General features: G+C 47.2%; 2 protein-coding genes across 8 annotated transcripts in view; both read left to right on the top strand.

The window, feature by feature from the left end:
* The window catches only part of TTBK2 (tau tubulin kinase 2), a 137,572-nt gene extending 129,115 nt beyond the window's left edge, over positions 1–8,457 (top strand). For 4 of the 5 annotated variants that reach the window (XM_057722977.1, XM_057722974.1, XM_057722978.1 and 1 more), the window contains one exon: positions 1,556–8,457. In XM_057722977.1, the coding sequence (XP_057578960.1) occupies positions 1,556–2,018 (463 nt within the window). In that variant the 3' untranslated portion in view covers positions 2,019–8,457. The remainder of the gene's footprint in view (positions 1–1,555) is intronic. The other variant, XM_057722975.1, reaches the window with a different exon arrangement.
* Positions 8,458–9,795: 1,338 nt separating this feature from the next.
* Positions 9,796–23,016, top strand: CDAN1 (codanin 1). 3 transcript variants are annotated; one of them, XM_057724695.1, is made up of 28 exons: positions 9,796–9,909; positions 10,139–10,629; positions 10,860–11,066; positions 11,257–11,426; positions 11,558–11,671; positions 11,754–11,832; positions 12,253–12,373; positions 12,561–12,670; positions 13,133–13,222; positions 13,913–13,988; positions 14,531–14,736; positions 15,041–15,161; positions 15,501–15,647; positions 15,765–15,931; positions 16,618–16,705; positions 16,949–17,038; positions 17,236–17,290; positions 17,493–17,626; positions 17,710–17,813; positions 18,095–18,253; positions 18,626–18,689; positions 18,860–18,938; positions 19,124–19,272; positions 20,454–20,561; positions 20,690–20,753; positions 20,919–21,100; positions 21,353–21,460; positions 22,225–23,016. In XM_057724695.1, the coding sequence occupies exons 1-28, from the start codon at positions 9,820–9,822 to the stop codon at positions 22,348–22,350; spliced, it is 3,699 nt and encodes a 1,232-aa protein (XP_057580678.1). In that variant the 5' UTR covers positions 9,796–9,819; the 3' UTR covers positions 22,351–23,016. The 3 variants fall into 3 exon arrangements, with proteins under 3 accessions (XP_057580678.1, XP_057580676.1, XP_057580677.1); XM_057724693.1 differs by having other exon boundaries at positions 9,820–9,909; positions 10,863–11,066; XM_057724694.1 differs by having other exon boundaries at positions 9,820–9,909; positions 21,283–21,460; positions 22,225–22,350.
* The last annotated feature ends 1,897 nt before the right edge of the window (positions 23,017–24,913 follow it).

The raw sequence follows: 24,913 nt of genomic DNA, 5'->3' as shown, positions 1-24,913 counted from the left end.
TTCAATCATCTGTTTTTATACACATATCCCCGTATTCCCTCCCTCCCTTGACTCCCCCCCACCCTCCCTTGACTCCCCCCCACCCTCCCTCGAGTCCCCCCCACCCTCCCCGTCCCAGTCCTCTAAGGCATCTTCCATCCTCGAGTTGGACTCCCTTTGTTATACAACAACTTCCCACTGGCTATCTGTTTTACAGTTGGTAGTATATATATATGTCTGTGCTACTCTCTCGCTTCGTCTCTAGCTGAGACATTTTTAAAAAAAGATCCCATAAACAATATTCGCCCATCCCCCCTTCTTCTTTTGCTTGGCATCTATGCTTAGTAGAGATAGTGTATCTGTGGCTTGAGTTGCTTTGGACTGCAACAAACAAATCTTAATTATCATTTACTATTTAGGACTTTACCTGTCCCCTAAAAGTAGAACTTGGTAACTTGATAACAAAGCCAAACGTGTGGCATTGTGCCCGATATTACAGAGCTGACCAGCCTGAACCTCATCTGGGAATTCAGTGGGAACTTAACTTTCCCACTTAGGTCCTGGCACAGAGGAATTATTTTATTCTGTTCTTCAATTTTTACTATAAGATCCATGAAGTTAGGCTTAACCAGCATGAGTTTCATGTCATTTGTCAGTTTAAGTAGATAGTGGGGAAGGAAGAGGAGAGGAAATTCAGATTAAAAATCAGTAACTTGTTGCTGACCCATGATGGTGATGGTGGCTGTATTTGTCCCTTGCATCCTACAGGTGTCAATACAATTTGGAAGTTCTTCTCCCATTTCCTTCGATAGGAGTGGCATGTCAGCAGTTTGAGGTTTAAATTCTTAAACTGAATGGGTTTTAGGCCGAGACAGAAAGACATTTAGGGCAGAGGAGACATTGCTCTTCATATGAATACTTTCTAGCTTTGGAATTCCAGGGCCCAAGCTTGGTTGCCAGTAAGAGAGCTCTCCTGAATCTCAGGCTATTGTCAGGGGCAGAAGCTGAGGCCCAGAGAAACCAGTGACTACTCTTTCCTTTTGGAAATTATTAAACGAGGTTGAAATGTATTTTTATCTGTAGTTCCTTCTGTTGGTGAGTATAGTTGTTGTTGAAGACTTATATTGTGGAATTTAATGTTTGCATAAGTATATGTAGAGTTCCTGTCCTAGAAGCCTTAAACAGAATTGTTTACTCTCTCTCATGCGCTAGCATGCTAGAGACGTTTCATTAAGTTAATGAACTAAGTAAATGGGAAGAGCAAATATGCTATAGGAGGAAGGGAATTAACAACATGTAAGTGCTTCAGGATGGCAGACATCCAATTAAGTACCTTACTGCACTTGACTGCTCAGTAACCCTGTGAGATAGACAGTATTCCCATTCAAAGCTGGGAGAGGTGAAATAATTTGTCCAGGGTTATACAACTGCTATATGAAAGAGTAACTCTGCATCCTCTAAGTGTTTCCTGATTTTGACTCACATCATACATATTATGATTTGGGACATTGTGGCTTTCTAGTGGGCACTCCTAAAGTGAATTAAAATGAAAATAATGATTCTCTGTTTTTTTAAGACTCCGCAGATATAAAGTCCTAGGGAGTAGCAATTCTGACTCAGACCTTTTCTCCCGCCTGGCCCAAATTCTTCAAAATGGATCTCAGAAACCACGGAGCCCTACTCAATGCAAGAGTCCAGGATCCCCTCATAATCCGAAAACACCACCCAAGAGTCCAGTTGTCCCTCGCAGGAGTCCCAGTGCCTCTCCTCGAAGCTCTTCCTTGCCTCGCACGTCCAGTTCCTCACCATCTAGGGCTGGACGGCCCCACCATGACCAGAGGAGTTCATCCCCGCATCTGGGGAGAAGCAAGTCACCTCCCAGCCACTCAGGATCTTCCTCCTCCAGGAGGTCCTGCCAACAGGAGCATTGCAAACCCAGCAAGAATGGCCCGAAAGGATCCAGCAGCCTCCATCACCACTCGGCCAGCACTAAAGCCCCCCCAGGGAAGAGTAAGTCAGCCAGTAAACTCAGCAGATAGGAGCTGGGCTGCATCTCTGTGAAAGGTGTGAGATCTTCCTCCTAAATCTGATGCATGTGTGTCCCTGTACTGTCTATTTAAAAAAATCAGTGTTGGTCTTCTCTTGCAAAAGAAAGTAACATGATAAATTATTTATAAGAAGATATAAATATGTGATAAGAAATTACCTAAGGCAGGCAGCAAGCAGATCAGGAATCAACATCTTTACATAGGAAGGAGCAATCCAGCAAAATCCAAGGGGGCGAAACTGGTTAAATGAACTCTCATTTCTTAGCTGCCTTAGAAACAAAAATGTTGAAGGTAGAAGGTGGATTGGAATTTTAAGGGGCTTAGCCTACTTTTTTTAAGGCTCTACTCAAAGATTATATAGCAAAAGTGAAACTTCTCATTTTAATATTTGCTTTCCAAACTTCCCAGCCTTGGAGAGTCAGAATTGCTCCAATATTAAGAGTATGTAAGAAGTGTGTTGCTGGGGAGCCAGTGCTCACATACATTTGGCCTGTGTGTTTATCTGGTGTATTGAAAGTTCACACCTTTACTTTGCCTCATTCCTAGTACCCTCCCTGGATTTCACATTTTTTAAAGTTAGTGTTTGTCACCTGATCCAATCTCACTTATTTTAACAATACATTCTAATGTGCTTTTAGCAGCACATGCTGTGAATTTCAAATCCAATTACTTTTTTAAATCCCCTAATATTTCTCTTTGGAGCAACAGTTCTTAACTCAGTATGTTTTTATTGTGAAAAACAACTGATGAAACTTAGGTAAAGGAAGGAAAAGTCTAAATAGAACTACTTTGCAGGCTTTAGTGCTTTAGGGAGAGGGACAGAGAGTGGGGTAATACCCTTTAAGATAGAATGACCCTTTTCCCCCTGTTAGTTTCCTCTTTGTGGAAGGAAAACTGACCAGAGTAGACCTTGTTTCCTTAAATCTTCTAGGTACCAACTATTTCTATCAACCTCCAAGACGATACCAGGGAAGTATATTGCTGTGGAATGTGACTTTATGCTTTTAGAGCTGTAGAACGAAAAATAGGAAGAAATTAGGTATGTTGAGGCTTAAAATTCTCAAACTTTGTATTTTATACACTTAGCCAATAAGGAATGAGATCTGAGGAAATAAATTTAGGCTCAATATTTATCTTTTAAGGTTTTATTACCTGCTTCTCCTGTGCTTTAGTTTGAATATTTGGGCTTTGTGACCTGATTTTCATGTAATCTTAATTTATACAGCTGTCATGAGGAACATATTTGTTCTGATCTCACTCTTCTGCTAACAGGAATCAGTCAAAGTTAAATTATACTAGATTTTTTAAATGGGCTCTTTTATACTCTGTAGTTTTTGTGTTATAAAGACCTTATTAAGGCCAGGTAAATTGGTCTGCTTGCTGTTGAAATTTGCCTTCTAGCAAACATCTGTGCTTTCTCTTTGACCTTGTGTTTGCTGCCAAACCTAATATGGTTGAATTGGAAAACAAAAAAAGAAAGATATTTCCTCACCAAGTGAACATATTCTAATGCTGCATCAAAGCTGCCCTGAAGCTGCACTGAACTTAACTTGTTCTCTTTATGTGTTGAGCTTTTTGGAAAAAAAAACAAAAAAAAACCACAAAAACTCAAAACACTGTTGAGGCATCTATGGTCTCCCATAAGAAATGTAGCATAGAGTGGAATCTTAATTTCTCTCCGGTTTCAAGAGTACAGAGGAATACAATATTTAAGACATATTTGCTGTTTAACTAAAGCAACTGTAATATTGGAAGACCGATCCTTCTGTATTATATTGTATAATAGTTGCTATAATACTACTTGCATGTCTTCATGGTAAATTATATAAATATTTATAAATATATAGAGAAACATATGCTTATATAAACTCATTCCTTCTCATTCTCCATTTGTAATTTCAAGATCACAGATGGTAAAATTAATTTTTATTGTGTGCCTCGTGTACACTTAGGCCTTGCCTATCTTCATTTTCTGAAAATATATTCTTGGCATGTGACACTTCAGATACTTTTTGCCTTCCTTGTGTATAATGCAAAGGTTGGCAGTCTTTAACAAGCCAAGATAGGTTATTTAATTTTCATTTTTAAAAGATTTTAATAGGGGAAAAAATTACTAGGACACGCTTGTAATACTGGTTCAAAGATTTGTCATGTTAATTACATAATTCTGTCCTTATGGTTAGAGTGGATAAACTGGGATGATAATCATGGGTCTGACATAAAATTTTTTTTAAAAATCTCGTAAAAATTACCATTCTGCTTTCCTCTTTTCACCTCACTTGAGGGGGTGGAGAGCAATCTACAATTAAGAAATTATCTTCTTTTTCCTGTTGTATTAGCTAAATTGTGCTAAAAGTAGCCAGCTTTAAATCCTGAGCCCTCTACTCAGAAATGTGCTCATGGTAATTTATTTGAAAAGCTGATGAGGCTGCAGACTGTGGTATGTGTGTTATTTTATTTCTTATTGGCACTTCTCTGCTAGAAGTCAAAATGGACAATGACGGCAACATGGCAACTGAATATTTTCTCTCTTTCTTGGTTCCTTCCATTTTTCTCCCAGCTTTTTCCACTGTGTTGCCCCCTTTTCTAAATGGCACTGACAAACTCAAGATCCAGAAACAGCCTTGTTGTGTAAGAATATTTTGCATGTAAAGAGTTAACCAAAGATATTTCTGCTCTGATACTTTCAAAAGAAGAGAGACTAATTATATCTTATGTATCAATAGATCCACTTAAAAGGACTATCTTGTATAGAGATTTGCTTTACGGTTTTTAAAAGCGGTTTGTGCTTTTAGATTTTAGATGTCTTGGGCTAAAAAGAGAAGTTGGCAGCCCTGAGCAAAGCACTTTTGGCGCAAGGATTTTTGTTTTTGTTATTTTAGAGTATGATACAGAAAATGAGTTGGGTTTTGTTCTTTTTTATTTTTTATTTTTTTAGTGATGGCATATTTCAGATTTCAGTGACAAACATAGATCATCCAAGTAATTTTACACCAGTTTGGTTATTCCACCTAAGATGAGGGACATAGCCATCAATTAAAGTCAAGCCAAACCATATTAAGAGTAGTATGGGGCAGAAGTTAAAATTATCTTTTAAAAACCAAGTGCCTCCTAGTTTCTCCTATCACAACAAAATGGCTAGTTACCTAGTCACACTTGTCCTTACCCTCTCTTGTCTAGTCTTTGGAATTACTTGGGTGGAGCAGAAGATGGAATTAACAACAGTTCAGTCCCTTTAGGCAGCATTATCCCTAAATTATGCTGCCAAATCTCCAGGGTGTAGATTGTTTGAAATATTAAAATTCCACATAGCAGTCTTTTACAGAGCTTAAAGGCATTTAAGTTTATAGTGAACAAAGAATGAAAATTGGGTCATATCAAATTTGACTTTAAAGCACAGATTATAAACATTTTTGAATGGTAAGTCTTAAGCAGGCACTCTTATTCTCAACTTGGTGTGCAAGCTGGCCTTGCTGACAGTGGCATAGTTACATTTACTGTTTATGGAGTCACATGTTGTGGAGTGAATTTTTTTCTAAGTTGCCAAGTGAAGCCCTATATAAGCAGCAAAATGGTAACTGAGACCCACTGTTGTCATTATCCACTCTATATTGTTTGCTTTAAAATACTAAACGGATCTCAGCTGCGTACTAATCCAGTGGACTAGGGTGCAGTATCTCTGTTTCACTCTTAGCAACTATGGGGACTTGAGGTTCTTCTGTAATCATCAGAGATTCCTTGCAGGCCACAGATTTTTATGTGACTGTTCCTATGGTTATATGCAATTGATAAGGAAAAATGTTGGTGCATGTTTTATAAACCCAGACACAGATAGTTAAAACTATAACTAGTTTTTCTATATCCAATAGCTTTGAATTAAAAACAGATGCTTTTTCCCTCAAGAGCAGAAGATTCTTTGTTCTAGGAACTACATTCTTAATCTAACATTAGGAATTGGTGATAGGAGAAACAGGATCCAGAATTCAGAATTTAGTGGCTTAGGGGGAAAAAAATGCATCTTACTCTGGCTATTTGAAAATACATTTATTTGTAGATAAGTCTAGATTTAGTCTTGAAGATCAGAATTTTCACATTTTAAAACTTTTTTTCATTCCTTGATATCTATCAAAATGTGGTATATGTTAGGGAACCATTTCTTCTGTCATGTTCATGTGTTTTAGAATTAAGTTATTTGCATTCACTCTTTTAAAATCTGCCCATTTTTGTTTATATGTATTTACCACAGATGTGTTGGGACTTTGCCTAATGGGAGAGATATTTCAGCACCTATATCACTGAGGAGATAGAATGGTTGATGAAAACTATATTGTTTAATTTTCTTGAGTTTGGTACTGTAGACAGTTTATTTCAAGAAAAGTTATTTATCTATGTTCTAATATAAAAGTATTACAGGATTAAGGCATGTAACCACTATGGTAGTCCTCACATGTCAACATTTTCCCAAGTTCAGAAATCACAGGTGCATATTTAGACCTTAATCTAGAGAAGGGAACAAGAGGCAGTTCCAGTCCTCAGAGCATATGGAAAGATGTAGGACATGGAAAACCTCAAGTGGTTGTTAGGACATCCCACTTCCCTGTCCTCATCCAGTAGAACTCTGGTATATACTTAAAGGATGTGGGAGTAGTGTGGAAACGTATCATTGGATATTCTCAAGAGTTTGGCTGTCCCTCTGGAATTATGAGAAATTTAAGCCAGTTAGACTCAGGAGTCTGCAGAATCTGTTGCCAACATTGCTAGGGAGAACTGCAGGAGATAAGTGGGGAATTCCTATAGTTCTTAGGTAACTCCAGGACATGGGACAAGGATCCCCCCTATTCATTTAAAGGGGTATTTGGATACTGCACATCTCAAATCCCTGGCTGGACATGAAATGCTGATAAAGCCTTGACCCACCAATACATCTAATTCAGTTGTGAATACCTGCTCCAATTTTTAAAACATAAGTTTGATGTTTAATTACTTCCCTTAAGCAAATTTGGAAAATCAGAGTATGTGACAAGGTTAAAGTCACCTTGACGTGATACACAATCTCAAGACATTGAATATTAGAAACATTTACTCAGTAATGATTTGAACATTTCCTTAGATTTTCCTGGATCCTTGATCTTAAGGAGACATGTATAGGAAGTGAAGCCTTTTCCTTCATTGCCCTGTGAAACTTTGACAGGACCTGCCTCTTTAATGGAAGTGACAGTGTGGGCGCAGTATGTATCACTGATGATACTGACCTATCTCTCAGATGCCCTGGGCCAGCAGTTCTGGGTTCCTTGACCTAGAGAATAGGATTCAGGGAGGCAAACCTTTGAGCCCATGTGACTACAGAATTTGCTGATGACATAATTTTACATACTAACAATAGGTAATTTTATCTCTCTTTTAAGTAGTTTAATATTGTTTCATACTGTATACATAAGTGTTCACTCACCCAGTTAAAAACACTGGGTAAACCAAATTTTTATATAGACTACCCTTGCCATATGTTGCTTTTGTCTCCCTTAAAATATACAGTTTAAATCCTTAAAATTTCATGCACAGCACTTCACCATACCTGGGGTCTGTCTGGGTGTTCTGTCATCCACAAGGGATAAACAAACCTACCAGAGCTTGAATGTGATTTGTTTTAGGGATCAACCCAGGGAAGGGAAAGCCATTGGGATTTTTTCTTTTTAAACTATTCACCAGCTAGGTAAATTAGTTCACTAAGGTGAAAAGCATTCAGAAGTACAAAGATAGGAAGCTAAAGGAAATATAACACTGTGTCCCTTGGGGCTCTGAAATTGGATTGGGTGAACTGAGTAAACAAAAGAACAGATGACCCAGGCTTGAGCTCCCTCATTTCTCATGCACAGTGCCTGGTCCCCTTCTTGACTCCTTTCCTAAAATAACCAAGTGCTGAATTTCACTGGGCCATTTACTTACAAGTTCACAGCTTTTAGGAAAAAAGAGGGAGTTGGGAAACACCTCGTTTTGAATTAGATATAAAACTTGAAAGTTCTGAACTATTGGCAGCTCAAATCAGATGGAACCACAAACCAGAAGAATTCTCTCTCGTCGAGCAAGACCAATAAGTTAGAGTAACTTAACAGTTCCATAGTTTTCTCCCTTTTTTCTCCTCTTCATGAAATCAGAGTGATGAGAAATTGCTCTTTGAAATACCTCCAAAGGTATTGTATTATAGCCCTTCCCCTCCAAGCAGCCCTCTTTATGCATTTTTGCTCAGGCAACCAAGGACATAGAGTATTGGCAGAAACATGGAGTGCTTTTGTATAGGCCATCTGTACATAAAAGTGTATTTATTTATTTAATTTTCCCATTTGTATCATATTAAAGCTTTGTACAGTGTTTTAAGTTCTGTTTTAAAATTATTTTGTATTTTATTTTTATAATCTAGTAATAAAATATTCATTCCGCATGCAAACTCTAGTTCTATTTGTGTGGTGGTTTGGATTTCAAAGGTGGGAAATATTATTTTTCTAATTTAATAAAGTTATTGAATGTACCAGAGGTTACAGGATCACAGGGAACAGAAAGTGTTCTACAAATGCAGCACCACATCCAGAAGTGACCTAGAAAAAGAAGCACTGGACTGAATAGAAACTAGCTGTTCATGATCCCTGCAGACAAAAACCAGGGTTCGGGGATATGAGGAGATGGTTGCCCATGTAATAAAATTGAAAGTATTAAAAGCTATCTTTCAGTCCATCATTCTATCGCTGGCTGGAGGTACCTTTTCATTCTCTGTAGGAAACGGCCTTGTAGCACTGGAGTGATTTCTGCTCCCCACCTTTCTCTCCTTTCCACCTTCCTTTGAACCAGGGGAACTCTCAGGAGGCGTTCACATGGGCACTGCTTCACCCTTCCTGATTTGGTTTGGCCTGGTATGTTAGTGCCATTTTCTCTGTTTTTCTCTGCCTGGTTTCCCTTTCTTGACTTCTCAGTGAGCAGCAACATCCAAAGAGGTGACTCACGTTTTTCAAAATAAGAGAAATTAAGAAATAACTCAAGCTCCCAGAAGGTAATCATGTATATGTCTATTCACTTCTCAGGGGCAAAGCAGCTGAAATATTAACCTTGTGTAACGTGTAAGGGATAATGGACTAGGCGATTCTGTTGTGGAGGGTGGTCTGAGGCACTTTAAGGGTTGTGGACTGAGGATCCTAAAGCCCCCCTGCAAGAATTCCGTCTTAAATGATCAATCAGTTGGTGAGTGCTGGAAAACCAGTGGATACCTCATCGGCAGGGGACTGAAAACTCAGCCTTTGAGAAAAGCAAGGCCAAAATGAAGTTAAGCTAACTTTATCCTAACTTCTTTAGGGTGGTGACCACTGAATCTAGAAAACAAACTCTTGAAAGAAAAGAATGTGCTTATCGTAGAAAATGTAGGGCATCTTCTCCGGAGAATCGTTCACCTTTACCGTCCGGCCGCTCTCCCGGGCCCTTAGTTTCCCCCGCCGCGTCCCCGAGTCCCTGCAGGTCGCCCTCGGACCAGGGCAGCCGGGGCCGGGCGCGCCGACAGCGGTGCGCTGCGCTTGGCGGACCACCGAGCCTCTCGTCGGGAAGCGCGGATCCAGCTGCGGCCTTAAGCCAAGGCCTGAGCCGAGCCTCTGCCTGGGGAAGCCCCGCCGTGCGGCCGGCCCCGGTCCCGCCCCTGGCCCCGCCCCCTGCGCCCCGCGGCCCAACGGTCGCCCTGCGGCGCCGGCCCCGCCCCTTCCAGGGCGCCCGTGGCGCGCCGGCGCCTGCGCAATCGCCTCCGAGCGTCCAGACCGGGATGGCGGCCGTTTTGGAGTCGCTGCTGCGAGAGGAGCTGTCGGTCGCAGCCGCCGTGCGGTGGATCGCGCGCAGCGCCCAGAGTCCGGAGGTAACAGCGCCGCCACGCCCCTAGCCTGGCCCGAATCTGCTTCCCACGGGAGATACCAGCCCTCCCGCCCCTTTCCTCTCGGGTGCCTGGCTGTCAGCCCGGGGGGACTGCGCTCCGACTAGGGGCCGCTGCCCGGGCCGCCCGCCCCTCTCAGCGCGCCCTGCAGCCCCGGCTGCTCGCGGCCCCGGGCTGCCAGCTGACCCTCTCGCCCTGGCCGCTTGTCCCTCAGGATGACCCCGGGGAGGCGGCCGCGCTGAGCTCACTTCGGCCACTGCGGAAGGAATTCGTGCCATTCCTGCTGAACTTCCTGAGGGAACAGAGCAGCCGTGTCCTCCCGCAGGGCCCCCCAACCCCCGCCAAGGCCCCGGGCTCCTCGGCAGCCTTGCCAGGGAGACCCGGGGGCCCGCCGCGGGGCGGACGCGGGGCGCGCAGCCAGCTCTTCCCTCCGATGGAGCCTTCCAGCGCCACCGCCGCTGAGGCCCCTTCGGCCCGCCGTGGGGGCAGGAGGCGGGGCCCGGGGCCGGCCCGAGAGCGAGGAGGGCGCGGCCCCGGGGGCCTGGAGGAGGGGGTCAGCGGGGAGAACCTGCCCTGGGCCGGGGGTCGGAGGCCCAAGAGCTCTGGCAGCCCCGGCAGCCCCAGGCTCGCGCGCTCTGATCCGCCAAACCTCAGCAACCTGGAGGAGTTCCCTCCCGTAGGCTCGGTTCCCCCCGGCTCTGCAGGGTGAGAATCAGCTCTCATGCAGGAGATGGGTGGCACGAAGGCTCAACTAGGGGAGTTAATACCTTAAGGCTGGGTGCTCTATAGTAGAGCGTGGTAATGGCTGGAAAGTTGGGGATGAGATAACTACCGTGGTGAGGGGCATTTTGCAAGGCTGTTGTGGCGGAGGTGGTGGTGGAGGAGGGAGATGCTAGAAGACAGGAATATGAGAAAAACCTGTGGCTACTCCTCAGCAGGACCAAGCCTTCACGCAGGATCAACCCAACTCCGGTGAGCGAAGAGCGGTCACTCTCCAAGCCCAAGACTTGCTTCACCTCACCCCCAATCAACTGTGTCCCCAGTTCCCAACCCTCAGTCCTGGACACTAGCCCTTGGGGCCATGGCCTTCCCCCAGGGTGCAGAAGTCTGCAAGAGGAGCGGGAGATGCTCAGGAAGGAGCGGTATGGCCTTGCCGCTCCCTGGGATGTCAGCTTCCTCTGTGGGGGATTCGCAGGGCTTTTCCCTGTGATTGTTGTCCCCTGGGAACCCTGGGTCTCTTTCCTGGGCTGAGGATGTCTCTCTGAGGAACCTGAGTATGGCTGTGGAGGGGAAGGCAGGCTGACTGCTCACGACATTTCTCTTTCCCCACAGCTCTAAGCAGCTGCAGCAGTCACCTGCTCCCACCTGTCCCACCCCAGAATCAGGGTGTCCTCACCCCAGCCGGACAGGAAACCTCACAGCTGAACCTGCTGACCCTGCCAGAGTATCTTCCCGCCAGCGTCTGGAGCTGGTAGCCCTTGTCTACTCTTCATGCATTGCAGGTGAGTGAGAGCAGAGGGCCCTGGAATGGAGATACTTGTAGAACGGCAGGGTAAAAAAAGTTGATATTGACATAGAACTGAGCCTTGGTTCTGAATGGTGTTTAATACCCTGGATTTCATTTTTTATCTAGAGAACCTGGTACCAAACCTCTTCTTGGAGCTTTTCTTCGTCCTTCAGCTCCTTACTGCCCGGAGGATGGTGGCTGCCAAGGACAGTGACCTTGAACCAAGTCCAGGAGCCGTAGGTTGGTGAACAAGCCTTTTTTTGAGAAATGGGGTCTGGAAGTGAAATCATTCTTAACCAACAGTTTGGTACTGTCCTTCTAGATTCCCTGGAAAGCCCCCTGTTCCAGAGTGTCCATGATTGTGTCTTCTTCGCAGTGCAGGTTTTGGAGCATCAGTTTCAGTGAGTTTCCCCAGCTGAGGCATTTGAGCTTTATTCTCATTGTCCACTTGGTTCTCTTATTACTTGGGGTACATACTTGTGCTTGACACAGGTGTAGTGATCCTGGACCTTTTCCTACATGTAACCTTCAATTTTGTGTCAAGACTGTGAATTTAGCCCTGGAAAAAAATCAAACTGCCCCCAGTGGTTTTGGTAACTGACCTTTGGATTTATCTAATGTTTTTGCCCTGCTCGCTTCTTTGCTGCTCCGTAAGGTCTCATTTCCTCCCCCTTTGCCTTCATCATCTTTGATCCTTGGCCCATGACTTTTCTTTATGTACCTGCTCCATGCTCTAGATAACACGCTGTGTGGTGTGTAGGTGCCAGCTTCCTGTTTGTAGTCTGTCCCATTCTTGGTCATTTTTGCTCTTGTCCGTGTAGTGTACTTTCCCACCTGGACAAAGGGACCCTGAAGTTGTTGGCTGAGAATGAACGGCTATTGTGCTTCTCACCAGCTCTGCAAGGCCGCCTCCGAGCTGCCTATGAGGGCAGTGTTGCCAAGGTACTGACCCCATCTTAGACATCTACTAGCCTGGACCTGACCCTTCTCAGTCTCATAATTCAGGCAACCCAGCTCATAGCACTGTAGTGTTATGTGGGCTAAGACTCTGGGCTGGAATATGGGGATAAAGTTTTCTGAGCATGAACTCTGCCAGCTTCAGTCCCTAATTGTCACTGCCATGTTTCAGGTCTCTCTGGCGATGCCACCTTCTGCTCAAGCTGTCTCCTTTCAGCCAGAAACTGATAATCGTGCCAACTTCTCCAGTGACCGAGCCTTTCATACTTTTAAAAAACAGAGGTGATAAGAAAAGGGAACTTTGCGGGGAGGGGATGAAGCAGGATTTTCTCTGGGATAGGCAGCCTATATCGTTTTCATAGAAACCAGGGGTTTGGCACTAATAGGGGGTAGTTTAGCACCACCAGGCCCTTTCTGGCAAACATCATAAGGGCCACTTAGCCTCATTCTGTTTCATGCCCATGGACTTGAACCTCTACCTAAGCGGCCTTCTTGCAAGTGTATGACTCTAGTCACAGGTATCTCAGACGAGAGTGCCAGATCAACCTTAATTGCCCACATAGAAACATGTGAAACATGTGGTGTGCTGCGACCAGGTCTGTAGCGTTATCACATAGAGAACTTTGGAGAGGATAAGGAATGGGGTTGTGGATGGTCCTGTCCTCATTTTTCTGAGCCAGGGAAGGCACTCCTGAGAAGGCCACCTGTGCTTCAGTTGATCAGGCATTCTTATGTGTCTGTCAGGGATGTGTTTTATGAGGTGCTTCGAGAGTGGGAAGATCGCCATGAGGAGCCTGGCTGGGATTTTGAGAAGGGCTTGGGCAGCAGGATCAGGTACGTGTTCATATACTGGTCACCTTGTCTTTCTTGTTTCCAATAGCGAGCAGCTTAGTGGTGCTTGTGTAGCTGATTGGAGGAAGCTCCCCCACCCCACCCAGGGCAAAGCTGTTTTCTTCTGTCCTCCTTAATCTCTTCAGTCACTGCCACCTCTGCCTCCACTCAAAAGGGATTTGCCTCCAGCTCCTTCCACTCAGTAATCACTCAATCACTCATACTTGCTCTGTGATTACAAATGCTTGAAAAAGTGGAATGCTTTTATTCCAGGTTGCTTGAGTTTTGGCCCACATCACTAGTTTAGACCCTTCCCAACCTCCATTTTCTCCATCCTCCAACTTGACAATACAGATAAGTTTGCATAGCCAGATAACTAGGATACTGAAAGAATATCCTCTTGTCTGGTGATCTGTCCACATCAGTCATGAAGCTCACTGGCACTCAGTGTAGACTGAAGATGAGAGGGGTGGTATTATTTCATGTTTGGTTAAGTGTATTTCTAGCCTTGAGGGATCTTGGAGCTTAGGAGAGTGTCCCTTCCTTTTTCCCATATCTTTCTGCCAACCAGCTCTGGCAGAGGTCTGCTCAAGACCCTGGTAAAGGGCTGAAAGTCCCAAGGATTGGCTTGTTCTTTCAGATGTTTCTCTCCCTCTTCCTCTTTCCATCACACTCCATCCTGTTTCTCCTCAGAGCCATGATGGGTCAACTCTCTGCAGCCTGCAGCCACAGCCATTTTGTTCGACTTTTCCAAAAACAACTTCTCCAGGTAATAGCCCCAGCAGGAGATTAATCTACAGTGAACAGTATGTATTATAGGCAGCCAAGCAATGGCTAGCACTTTGGGATAGGACAGGCAAGCAGGCAGGTTCTTGGCTGGAGACTGAACAAGAGTTCTGCTCTTTGGATGGTGATCGAAAGTCGGGAAGCCAGAGAGGAGCCAGAGTGCTCTCTCACATGCCCTGTGCCTCCCGCCTCGCTAGGCCTCCTCACACACCTGGCCTTCCTTCGGCCTCTCACTACATTCTTGTCCTGGATTTGTGCTGTGGCAGAAAGAGCACAGGGTTAGGACTCATGTGTGGTTTCAGATCCTAGCTCTCGTGACCCTAGGCAGATGTTGAATCTTACACTTTCAGTTTCTTCACCTGTAAAAACAGGAATATAATCCAGACCTCAAAAAAGATATCTGTGGCACGTGATACAGGGTTGGCATCCCATAATTGTTCATTGCTTCCTCCTCATTTTGTTCTGTCCTTCTTTCCAGAAAAACTAACTGGTTTTTCGATTTCTCTCTTCCTCCCCCTGCCCCAGATGTGTCAGAGTCCTGGTGGTGCTGGAGGCACTGTCTTGGGTGAGACTCCGGATGTGTTAAATATGCTTGGAGCTGACAAGCTGGGGCGGTTGCGGCGCCTACAGGAACGGCTTGTGGCCCCTCAGAGCAGTGGGGGGCCCTGTCCACCCCCTACCTTCCCAGGCTGTCAGGGCTTCTTCAGGGATTTCATCTTGAGTGCCAGCAGGTAAAGGTCCCCTGTCTTGCAGACAGTAGAGGCAGAGGCCAGAAGAGGTTTGTGTTCATAGAGGGGCAGGGATTTCTCTCCTTTGCCTAAAATATAACAGAGTGGGACTGGGTGTTGCCTGGGCTCCTAACACACACTTCCTGCCTCCATTTCCCTTCTCATTCTTTCACCCATGAAGGTAACCTCATTGCTCCTTGGCCTCTTCTGTCTACCTTGCTGAGCCTTTCTGTCCGGAGCACCTCTTCCCTATTCTGGTCCTTCCTACACCTCTTCCAGTACCTTTATTCCCCCCTCCCCTTCATAGCTTCCAGTTTAATCAGCATCTCATGGATAGTCTGAGTTTGAAGATCTGGGAGCTCAACAGCCTTGCCCTGCCTCAGCCTGAGCCCAGTGAAGAAGACGGGGAGTCAGACGTGGACTGGCAGGTTAGAAAGCAGAAGGGAGATGACAGGGTTCTGACCTAGGGGGGAAAGGGTATTTTCAAGAAGAAATCTGTAACAGATTTGGGGGTTTTTTTTAAGATCTTTTTTTTTTTGATGTGGACCATTTTTAAAGTCTTTTTAATTTGTTACAATATTGTTATATATATATATATATTGGCTGTGAGGCATGTGGAATCTTAGCTCCCCGACCAGGGATCAAAGCTGCACCCCCTGCATTGAAAGGCAAAGTCTCAACCACTGGACCTCCAGGGAAGTCCCGCAGATTTGGTTTTGTTCTAGAAGCCTTATGCTTAGGACCTTTACCTTTTCAATGCCCTGCAGGGTGAACGGAGGCAGTTTGCTGTGGTGCTGCTCAGCCTGAGGCTTCTGGCTAAATTCCTGGGCTTTGTGGCTTTCCTGCCATACCGGGGGCCTGAACCACCCCCAACCCGTGAGCTCCAGGACTCCATTCTGGCCCTGAGGAGCCAGGTGAATGGGGGCTCTGGTAAGGAGGGAGCAGGGAGGAACCGCAAGGCAATGGTGTTAGAAGGCTTTCCCCAACCCCCTAGGACTGACCCGCCCACTAATTGATGCTGGCTCTGCCAGGTGCCCCCGGTCCTGGATGTGCGGGCTCTGCTGCAGCAGGGGCTGCGGGCCCACCGAGCAGTGCTCACGGTGCCCTGGCTGGTGGAGTTCCTTTCCCTTGCTGACCACATTGTCCCCATGCTGGACTATTACCGCAGCATCTTCACTCTTCTGCTGCACTTGCATCGGTGAGTAGAGAGAGGGCAAGGCTTGAGAAAAGGGTGTGGGGAGAACGTTGCTGAGGCTGCTGTTTATGAAGAGGGTCAAGCAGCCAGTGCTTCCTGTGTGGTACCATAGCCAGAACTCACCTTCAGGGGAGAGGCTAGGCCTTGATCCACAAGGAAAGACAGTAGGCGATTATTGAATATTTGCACTTTGGTTTTTTTTTTTAATACATTTTTGGCTGTGTTGAGTGTTTGTTGCTCCGTGCAGGCTTTCTCTAGTTGCGGCAAGGGGGGCTACTCTCAGTTGCGGTGCTTCTCATTGTGGTGGCTTCTCTTGTTGCAGAGCATGGGCTCTAGGCACGCGGGCTGTGGCAGTTGTGGCACGTGGGCTTAGTTGCTCTGCGGCATGTGGGATCTTCCTAGACCAGGGATCAACCCCCCGTCCTCTGCATTGGCAGGAGGATTCTTAACCACTGTGCCACCAGGGAAGTCCCAATATTTGCACTTTGATTAGCCCTTTTCTATTCCTGTTATGGTCCAGCTAAGAGGAAGTACAGATCTGGGAAGGGTTGATGAGACCTGGTTGCTTGCACAACAGAGTCCCTTTTAGGTCTGCTTTTGAGAATAACCTTCCCAGCAGTAGCTTTCTGTGAGTCCATTCCATTTCTTTCTTTGCATAGATTCCATTCACACCCTCATTTACCTTTCAGGAGCTTGGTTTTGTCAAAGGAAAATGAAGGGGAGATGTGTTTCCTGAACAAGCTGCTGCTGCTTGCTGTCCTGGGTTGGCTTTTCCAGGTTGGTGGAGTGAGGGTCCAAGTTGGGGAATGGGGTGACTACTGTGGCTGGAGACGGAAAAGGAGGATGTATGCGTCTGAACAAGGGCAGGGCCAGAAGGTGAAAGTTCAGAGGAGGGGTGGGGATTGCAATAGTTTCAGAGGAAGGTGGCTTTGAACCTGGTGTCTAAACCCTGGAACCACGAGGTAGGAGGTGTGATGAGTCTCTAAGGTGCTGACTTGCACTGCCCTAATCTTTTGCCAGATTCCGACAGTCCCTGAGGACCTGTTCTTTCTGGAAGAGGGTCAGTTGGATGCCTTTGAGGTGGACACAGTAGCTTCAGAGCATGGCTTGGTAAGTGTTGGGTCGAGCCAGAGCCATGGGAACCACAAGAGTAAAGGAGGCAGGCTGCCTGGCCATGGCCCAGCAGGAGACAAGCCAGAATAGAGTCTGAAGTCTTATGTAATTCTCTTACCTGACCACCCTGTTTCTGGCATGCTGGGAAGGAAGGGAAGCCTGCCTTCCCAGCACTGGTCTGTTCTCTCCCCCAGGACAGCATGCCTGTGGTGGACCAGCACCTGCTCTACACTTGCTGCCCCTATATTGGTAAGGATACCGGTGTCCCCCCAGAAGGTCCTTGGTCCTTGGCTTGTCCCTTCATAAGTACCCAAAAGGCACCCTAATATGTTGTTCTGTTCTTTTGCGCTCCCTGGTGCCTCATTCTTCCTAATCCATAAATGCTTAAAGTCAAGATGCTTGGGAGGGTGGGATGGTTCTGGAACTAAACACTTGGGCTTCCCTGATGCAGGAGAGCTCCGCAAACTGCTTGCTTCATGGGTGTCAGGCAGCAGTGGGCGAAGTGGGGGCTTCGTCAGGAAAATCACCCCCACCACCACTGCCGGCCTGGGAGCCCAGCCACCCCGGATCACGCAGGGGCTGCAGGTAAGGGGCAGGGGGAGGCAGGGGACTGCCCAGTGGGGGAGGGAAAGGGAGCCCTTCACTGTACTCCTCCCTTCTCTCCACAGGCACAGCTGGCCCAAGCCTTTTTCCACAACCAGCCGCCCTCTCTGCGCAGGACCGTGGAGTTTGTGGCAGAGAGAATTGGCTCTAACTGTGTCAAGCATATCAAGTGAGGCTGAGTTGAGGGGATTGGGAGTGGAGGTGTTGAGGGTCCCAGTCTCATTTCCTTACCATTTTCCCCTTTTTAACACCTTGTTACCAAACTGAGGAAAAGTCAGCTGAGGGGTAGTGGGTAGCGGGTAATAGAAGACAAGGGCTAGATGGGATGTGGGGGAGGCTAAAATTGCTGACATTCTTTCAAGTTAGTTCTGACCGGGTTTCCTTGAATTTGCAGCCCCTTTCCGATTCAACCTTTCCAACTACCTCAAAACCTTGCTGTTCCTGCTGCAGGGCCACACTGGTGGCAGATCTGGTGCGCCAGGCAGAGTCGCTTCTTCAAGAGCAGCTGGTGACGCAGGGACAGGAAGGGGGAGATCCAGCCCAGCTGTTGGAGATCTTGTGTTCCCAGCTGTGCCCCCACGGGGCCCAGGCATTGACCCAGGGGCGGGAGTAAGATGCCAGTCTGTTTGGATCCTCTCATCTCCACTCTCCTCTTGGCTTTTACTTTCCTGTCCTCTTTTTCTCTTTTATACTCATCCTTTATTCCATGTCCCCTCCCCACCCTGCTTTTTTCATTCTCTTTTGGCCTACTCTGTAGGCGCTTATGTTGGTTTTTAGAGGTTTTAGAGAGTCCAGAGTTGAACTGGAAGGGCATGTGGTTGGGTGTCCCTTCTCCCGGCATCTGGGGTGGGGCTGGAGGGCTGGGAGTGCCTTCCCCTGAGGCAGAGCCCTCCCAGCGTGGGTGATTGGTGCACGCAGGGTATTTCCTTCAGTGGACCAGGCTGACACATCTAGACATCACTGACCTCTGTCTCCTTTCAGGTTCTGCCAAAAGAAGAGCCCTGGTGCCGTGAGGGCATTGCTTCCTGAGGAGACCCCGGCAGCTGTACGTCTTGGGGTTAGTGGGCTGGGTGGTTGGTGGTGGGAGAGGAGTGCTGCCGGGTTGTGTGTGTGTGAATGTGCACATGAGGCTTCTGGTGGCAGGTGGATCAGTCCTGGACTTGGGCATTCATCATTGTCCTAACTTGCACCTGACTCGGAACGTCTGTGTCACAGGTTTTGAGCAGCGCAGAGAACATTGCTGTGGGGCTTGCAACAGAGAAAGCCTGTGCTTGGTTGTCAGCCAACATCACAGGTAAGGTCCAGGGAAGGGGAGTGGCTGACAAAGTTTTTCAAAAGTGGACTGGCAGGAAGTTGGAGGCCACCTGGGGGAGGTAGGACTCAGAGCCAGTTGGAAACAGGGAAGGGCATGGGTTAGCATGGTGAACCTATGCAGGGCTGCTTTGGTGACCCCTTTTCTGTCCTCCGTCTGACTTGCAGCACTGATCAGGAGGGAGGTGAAAGCGGCTGTGGGTCGCACGCTTCGAGCCCAGGGTCCTGAGCCGGCTGCCCGGGGGGAGCGGAGGGGCTGCTCCCGTGCCTGTGAGCACCACGCTCCCCTCCCCTCCCACCTCATCTCCGAGATAAAAGTACACAGCTCCCTACTCCCTTCGGCTCCCCTCCTCCCTCTCCCTGCTCTTTTCCTGGTCTCCCTCCTCGCTCCCTCAACTCCAGTATTTGTGTGGCAGCTTTCTGTGTTGTCCAGCTAATTCCTGTTTTGTTACTGAATGCGATTAGATAGGGCAGAACTGAATGGTTTACATAACAGCTCTTCTCTGACTTTTGTGCTTGAATCACCCAAAAGGGTGAAAGGGAAAAGGGTAGATGTGAAAATTGTTGACTGAGTACATGTTACACAGATGATGATGGGAGTGGGGTAAGGAATGGCTGTCTAGTACAGTAGGAAAGTCTCTAAGGAACAGTCATACCAGTATTGGGATACGATATCAGAAGTGTTCTTCTATGTGGGAGGTGATGCTTGTTTAGTTATAGGCAGTAAGAATAATCAATGCTTTTAATTTGATAAAAAACAATTTTGATAACTGTCTAGAGCAGGAGTCAGCCAACAACCTGTGGGCCAAATCCAGCCTGCTGCTTGTTTTTGTAAATAAAGTTTTATTGGAACACAGCCACACTCGTTCATTTACAAATTGACAGGCTGCTTTCGTGCTCCAGCGGTAGAATTGAATGGTTGGGGCAGAGACCTAAACTAGTGACCCAGATTTGGGGTAGTAGTGTCAGAATAAAGATTTGGACTAGGGACTAAAAAGGAATGACTAACATTAGAGGGTGTATAAGAGGGAGAAGAAAACTCTCAGCAGCCATTAGCTACTGGTTTTCAATATGCAGAGGATTTCTGCACTGAAACTTCAACTCTCCTGAGAAGATGAATGGAGAATCATGAGGGACAGAAAATATTACATGTACCTGACAGGACAGTTCCCCTAAATGCTTTCAGAATAAGATGTTCTCTGGGAGCTGGCTAGTTTTGACTTTGTCCCAGGATGAGTGCCATCTCTTAAGTTCCTCTGCTTACCTGTTCCCCATCTGTTCCCTCTGTTGTCCACTTGGTTGCTTCTCCCAGCTGTGCTGTCCTACCCAAGCGCCAAGTCTAAGGGCACCTTGGCCCATTACTTCACCCCAAGGCCCTGTCTTCCTTTTCCTTCTGCCTCTCTCCATGGCTGATCCCCACCCCGAGCCACATTCTCTGTGGCCTCCTTGGCCCTGGCCTGGCATAAAGCCTTGTTGTTTCTGCCCCTCCTCTCTCCAGGATGTGCTGTCTCTGGCCGTGGGGCCCCGGGACCCTGAGGAGGGAGTTTCCCCAGAGCATCTGGAGCAGCTGCTAGGCCAGCTGGGCCAGATGCTACAGTGCCGCCAGGTGAGACATGGCAGGATGCTCTTCTTACGTGTCCCTGTCCAGTGCCTAATAATCAGAGCTGCTTTGGCTCGGGGCTGCTGCTCTGAGGATGATGCTAATGTCCAAGGTCTCCCTGTTTTTCCCCACAGTTCCTGTGCCCACCTGCTGAGCAGCATCTGGCAAAGTGCTCTGTGGAGTTAGCATCCCTCCTTGGTATGGCTCCTTTTTATCACATCACTCTGTTGCCAGATCCCCCAGTTCTCAGGGCTGGGTACAAGCAAGAGTAGAAAACAGAGCTTTTTTTCTGCTCTTCTTCCTCCCAGGACCACATGACCCTGCCTCCATTTCTTAAAGCTTGGCTTTCTTCTCTTCCCATAGTTGCAGATCAAATTCCTGTCCTAGGGCCCCCGGCACAGCACCAGCTGGAGAGAGGGCAGGCTCGGAGGCTCCTGCTCATGCTGGTTTCCCTGTGGAAGGATGACTTTCAGGTGCCGGTTCCGCTGCAGCTGCTGCTGAGGCCAAGAAACGTGGGGCTTCTGGCAGACACTCGGCCAAGGGAGGTGAGTCAGAGAGGTGGGTGGATGGGGCAGGTGGGCGTCTTAGAAGCCTCTGCAGTCATGTTTATACCCACCACCCTCACCCCAAATGTTATTAGCTGGTTGAGTCCCCCCCTTTCTGGGGCTGTGCTTATTTTCTCTTCTGTGCTCAGACTCCTTTTAATCTCTCCCCCCTCCTCCCTCAGCAACTCTGTCCTGTGTATCAGGGTCGCAATTCTCCTAGCCGCCTGACCTCTTCCTTCGTGTGTGTTGCAGTGGGACCTGCTGCTGTTCTTGCTCCGGGAGCTGATAGAGAAAGGTCTGATGGGACGGATGGAGATAGAGGCCTGCCTGGGCAGCCTCCATGAGGCCCAGTGGCCAGGGGTAAGGAATCCTCGTCTCCTTTTACCTGGAGAGAGAACAGGTGTCACATGTCGCTTTTATCCTGGAAGGGGGCAAGTGATGGGACCTGGCATTCTTAGGATCTGCCCAAAGCTCAGTGGACTTTGTCAGATGTGGAGGACCACCCCGAAAGGAAGTGGCTGCTCTGGGGGGGCATCATTCACATTTAAGTAGCTGTTGTGTGGAGGAAGGGAAGGTGGAAGGCAGATAGTGCGTGGCATAGTGAGTGTGGGGTTTGTGGGGGGGGTTTTTTGGCCACGTGCAGGAACTTAGTTTCCCAACCAGGGTGCCAGCAGTGAAAGCACCGAGTCCTAACCACTGGAGCACCAGGGAATTCCCAAGTGTGGGTTTTTTAAATCAGAATAATCTGGATTTTAATCTCAGCTAGTCCTTAATGTTATTGTGATTTAGGTGATTTAGGGCAAAGTAATTTTAGGTCATAAAATGGGAATAACTTAGACCTCCTAGGGTTTTTCAAGGTGAAATAATGTTAAGTAGTCATTAGTAGTTCTGAGCCTCGCAATAGAGTTCACGCTCCCTTCCGGAACTTGAGCATCCTAGAGTACTAATGGGACAAGGTTTCAAGTCCATTTCTGTGTAGAAGGCAGCTGGGAAGAAATAAAATAGCTAGGTTGTCTACTCACTGGTTAGCTAGGGCTTAATATTTGGGCTCGGTTTTTAGTTAAAAGGGTGAACAATCTAGAATTATGTGTCTGTCTTTTCTGTCATCTTTCTGCTTATTCCAGGATTTCTCTGAAGAATTAGCAACACTGTTCAACCTGTTTCTAGCTGAACCCCATGTGCCAGAACCCCAGCTAAGAGCTTGTGAGCTGGTGCAGCCAAACCGTGGGACTGTGCTGGCCCAGAGCTAGGGCTGGGAAGTGGCCCTACCTTGGGCATCTTGCCAGAGCGCTGGAACCCAGCCTGACTGCACCTCGGGAGGAGGCCCCAGAGCCAACCCAAGTGCCCACTCTGACCCTTGCTGGTGTGGAAGTAGCTCAGTCTGTCATCAGGCTTCCCGCTCAAGTGTGAAGGAAGAGAGTAGCTGCCTGGCATCCCAGTGACTGCAGGCTCATCCTCCCAAGTCCCAGAGGAAGAAGGAGGGGTCACCTGATTCAGGATTATGGTGGAAAAACCTAGAGACTCCAGTCCTGGAGAAGAAGAGTTGGCATTCATTACTGGGATACTAGACGAAATGACGTGGGGGCGTGTCAACACAAGATCGGAGCCCCACGTGCTGCTATCCCCAGCACCTCTTCGAGCTTTGTGGTCTGGGAAATCATGAGAGGCAAGTGACTTCTGCTTAACTTGTGAGTAAAGTTAAACGTGAATCTTGGGAGTCTACATTTTCTTACCACCAGGAGCTGGACTGCCATCTCCTTAAAAACGTACAACAGATGTGGGGCTCGCCCGACAGAAACCCGCCTTTTACCTGCACCCCGCCTGCCTTCGGTCCCGTGCAGGTAGTAACTGTACTCTGGCTCCATCCAGGGGCCAAGCACGGGCAGAACGTTAGAGCTTTTTAAAATAAACTGTTTTCTTTACCAAGGGCTTCATGTCTAGTTATTTTCACCTTACACGTCCCTGTAGAAGGCTACAAAGTCTCTGGTGAGCTTGGAGGTGGGCGTTGACAGGGTAGCACTGTCCCAGTGGCTTGGCCACTTAGCAGTGCCTAAATGTTCCATCGTGTGAGACCCTGCAGAGAGCCTGGGGCCCCTGTTAAGTCAAAACAGTATTGACTTCTGTGTAACTCCCTTTAAAGGTTTAGGACGTGTGAAGTTTCTACTCACCAGCTACTGCCCACTTGTGATGCTTGTTTTTTGGGGGCCTGGGGGTGTTGGATTTGGCTCAGAACAAAAGCATTCTACATGTCTATAAATGGTGCACCGATTTTGACTAAAAAAGCACTGCCTTGATAATGCACATTACATTCACTCCTGTAAAATTCATGGTTTTTCTGCTTTGGCAGTGTGTGCAGAAAGAGTCAGTCTCTGTCAGAGGAAGGAGACTCGCAAAATCTGTCTGTGCGTGTGTGTGTATTTCTTAGGGGAAAAGTTCCAGCTGTCAAAGAGGTCTCCAACCCAAGGAAAGATAGGTAAGATGCTCTGGGCCTAAAGAGGTCTGCTGTACGACTTTAGTAAAGCCAGTGGGGAGCCCTCCTTACAGGAGGTCCCATCAGCACAAAGTTAAAAATGGGGGTGTGTCTCACACCACTTTGTAATCATGCTTCTGCCCAGTCAGGCTGTGAATTTCCCTTCCCTTCAGCTCATCCTAGTCAGTAAGTTTTTGCATCTCAACCTTTTTTTCTTCATCTCTTCATTTGTCCTTTAAATCCAATTTATACTATAGCAAATTCTGGAAATTCTGAATGCTTGGGAACCAAAATAGTTTTAAGAAATGTTTTATCTTTCTGCACCCATCAGGTGTGGCTGAACGAAAGCACTGCCCCAGGAAACTGAGCCCTGAGGTAAGCAGACACCCAGCTACTTCAGACACCCAGTTCCATGTGAGGTGGGACAGGCAGGCAAGCAGGGAAGAAAGCCTGAAGCCCTGAGTTAAAGGCCACTCAGTTAAACTGCACAGGCCCAATTCAGGAAACAGTGCTGGCCTGTGTGAACTTAAAGGCTGACTTCAGGCAGGCAGTAGATGGGAGAGGAGTTACAGAGACAGGTAGCTAATGAACTAGTGAACTCATCAGTGTTTAGGTTCTTTTCCACATACCTGCTCTCTACCAGTTATCTCCAACAGTGGTTTCCAGAGTGTGGTCCCCAGACCAGCAGCCTCCTGATCACCTGGGACTTCCTGGAAATACAAATATGTGGGCCCCTCTCCAGCCCTCTGGGTCAGAAATGCTGGGGTGGGGGCCAGCCTGGGGTGTAACAAGTTCTTCCGGTGATTCTGATGCACAATAAAGTCTGAGAACCACCTCTCTTAACCAAAACCTGACTTCCCTGTGATCATTTGGAGCCAGGTCCCTGGATTATCCTTAATGCCTCTGCATTTTACTGTAAGATCAGCCTCAGTTAACGTTCTTTAGATTTGCTGACTCACATGCCTGGCTTGTGGCTTCTCCAGGGGATACGGTCACTGCCAGGCTACCCACATGTTCAGATTCCCATTGCTGGCTCTGCCTCAGAAGCCTGTTAAAGAGCTTCCTTCCAGGGGTCTGTGGTCACTGGAATATTTGTATTTGGGCTACAGCTGTCCATAGCTGGGCAACTAATCTGGTTGCTCTTTATGTGCAAAGCAGTGCTGAGCTCATGGGAAACACTCAGTACATATGTGTAAACTATATAGCTTGAAAGTGGGCCATGAGCAGTTACTGCCATCATAATCTCCAGGCTGAATTCTGAGCTCAGATGACACAGTTAGGCTATCCCAGGGTTGTCTTCACTGAATAAAAGTACACATTGGACTTTTAATTTGCAAGTGTTT

The sequence above is a fragment of the Hippopotamus amphibius genome, chromosome 2 (genome assembly GCF_030028045.1).
Source record: "Hippopotamus amphibius kiboko isolate mHipAmp2 chromosome 2, mHipAmp2.hap2, whole genome shotgun sequence".
Lineage (NCBI taxonomy): Eukaryota > Metazoa > Chordata > Mammalia > Artiodactyla > Hippopotamidae > Hippopotamus > Hippopotamus amphibius.
This window is presented reverse-complemented; position numbering and strand designations above follow the sequence as displayed.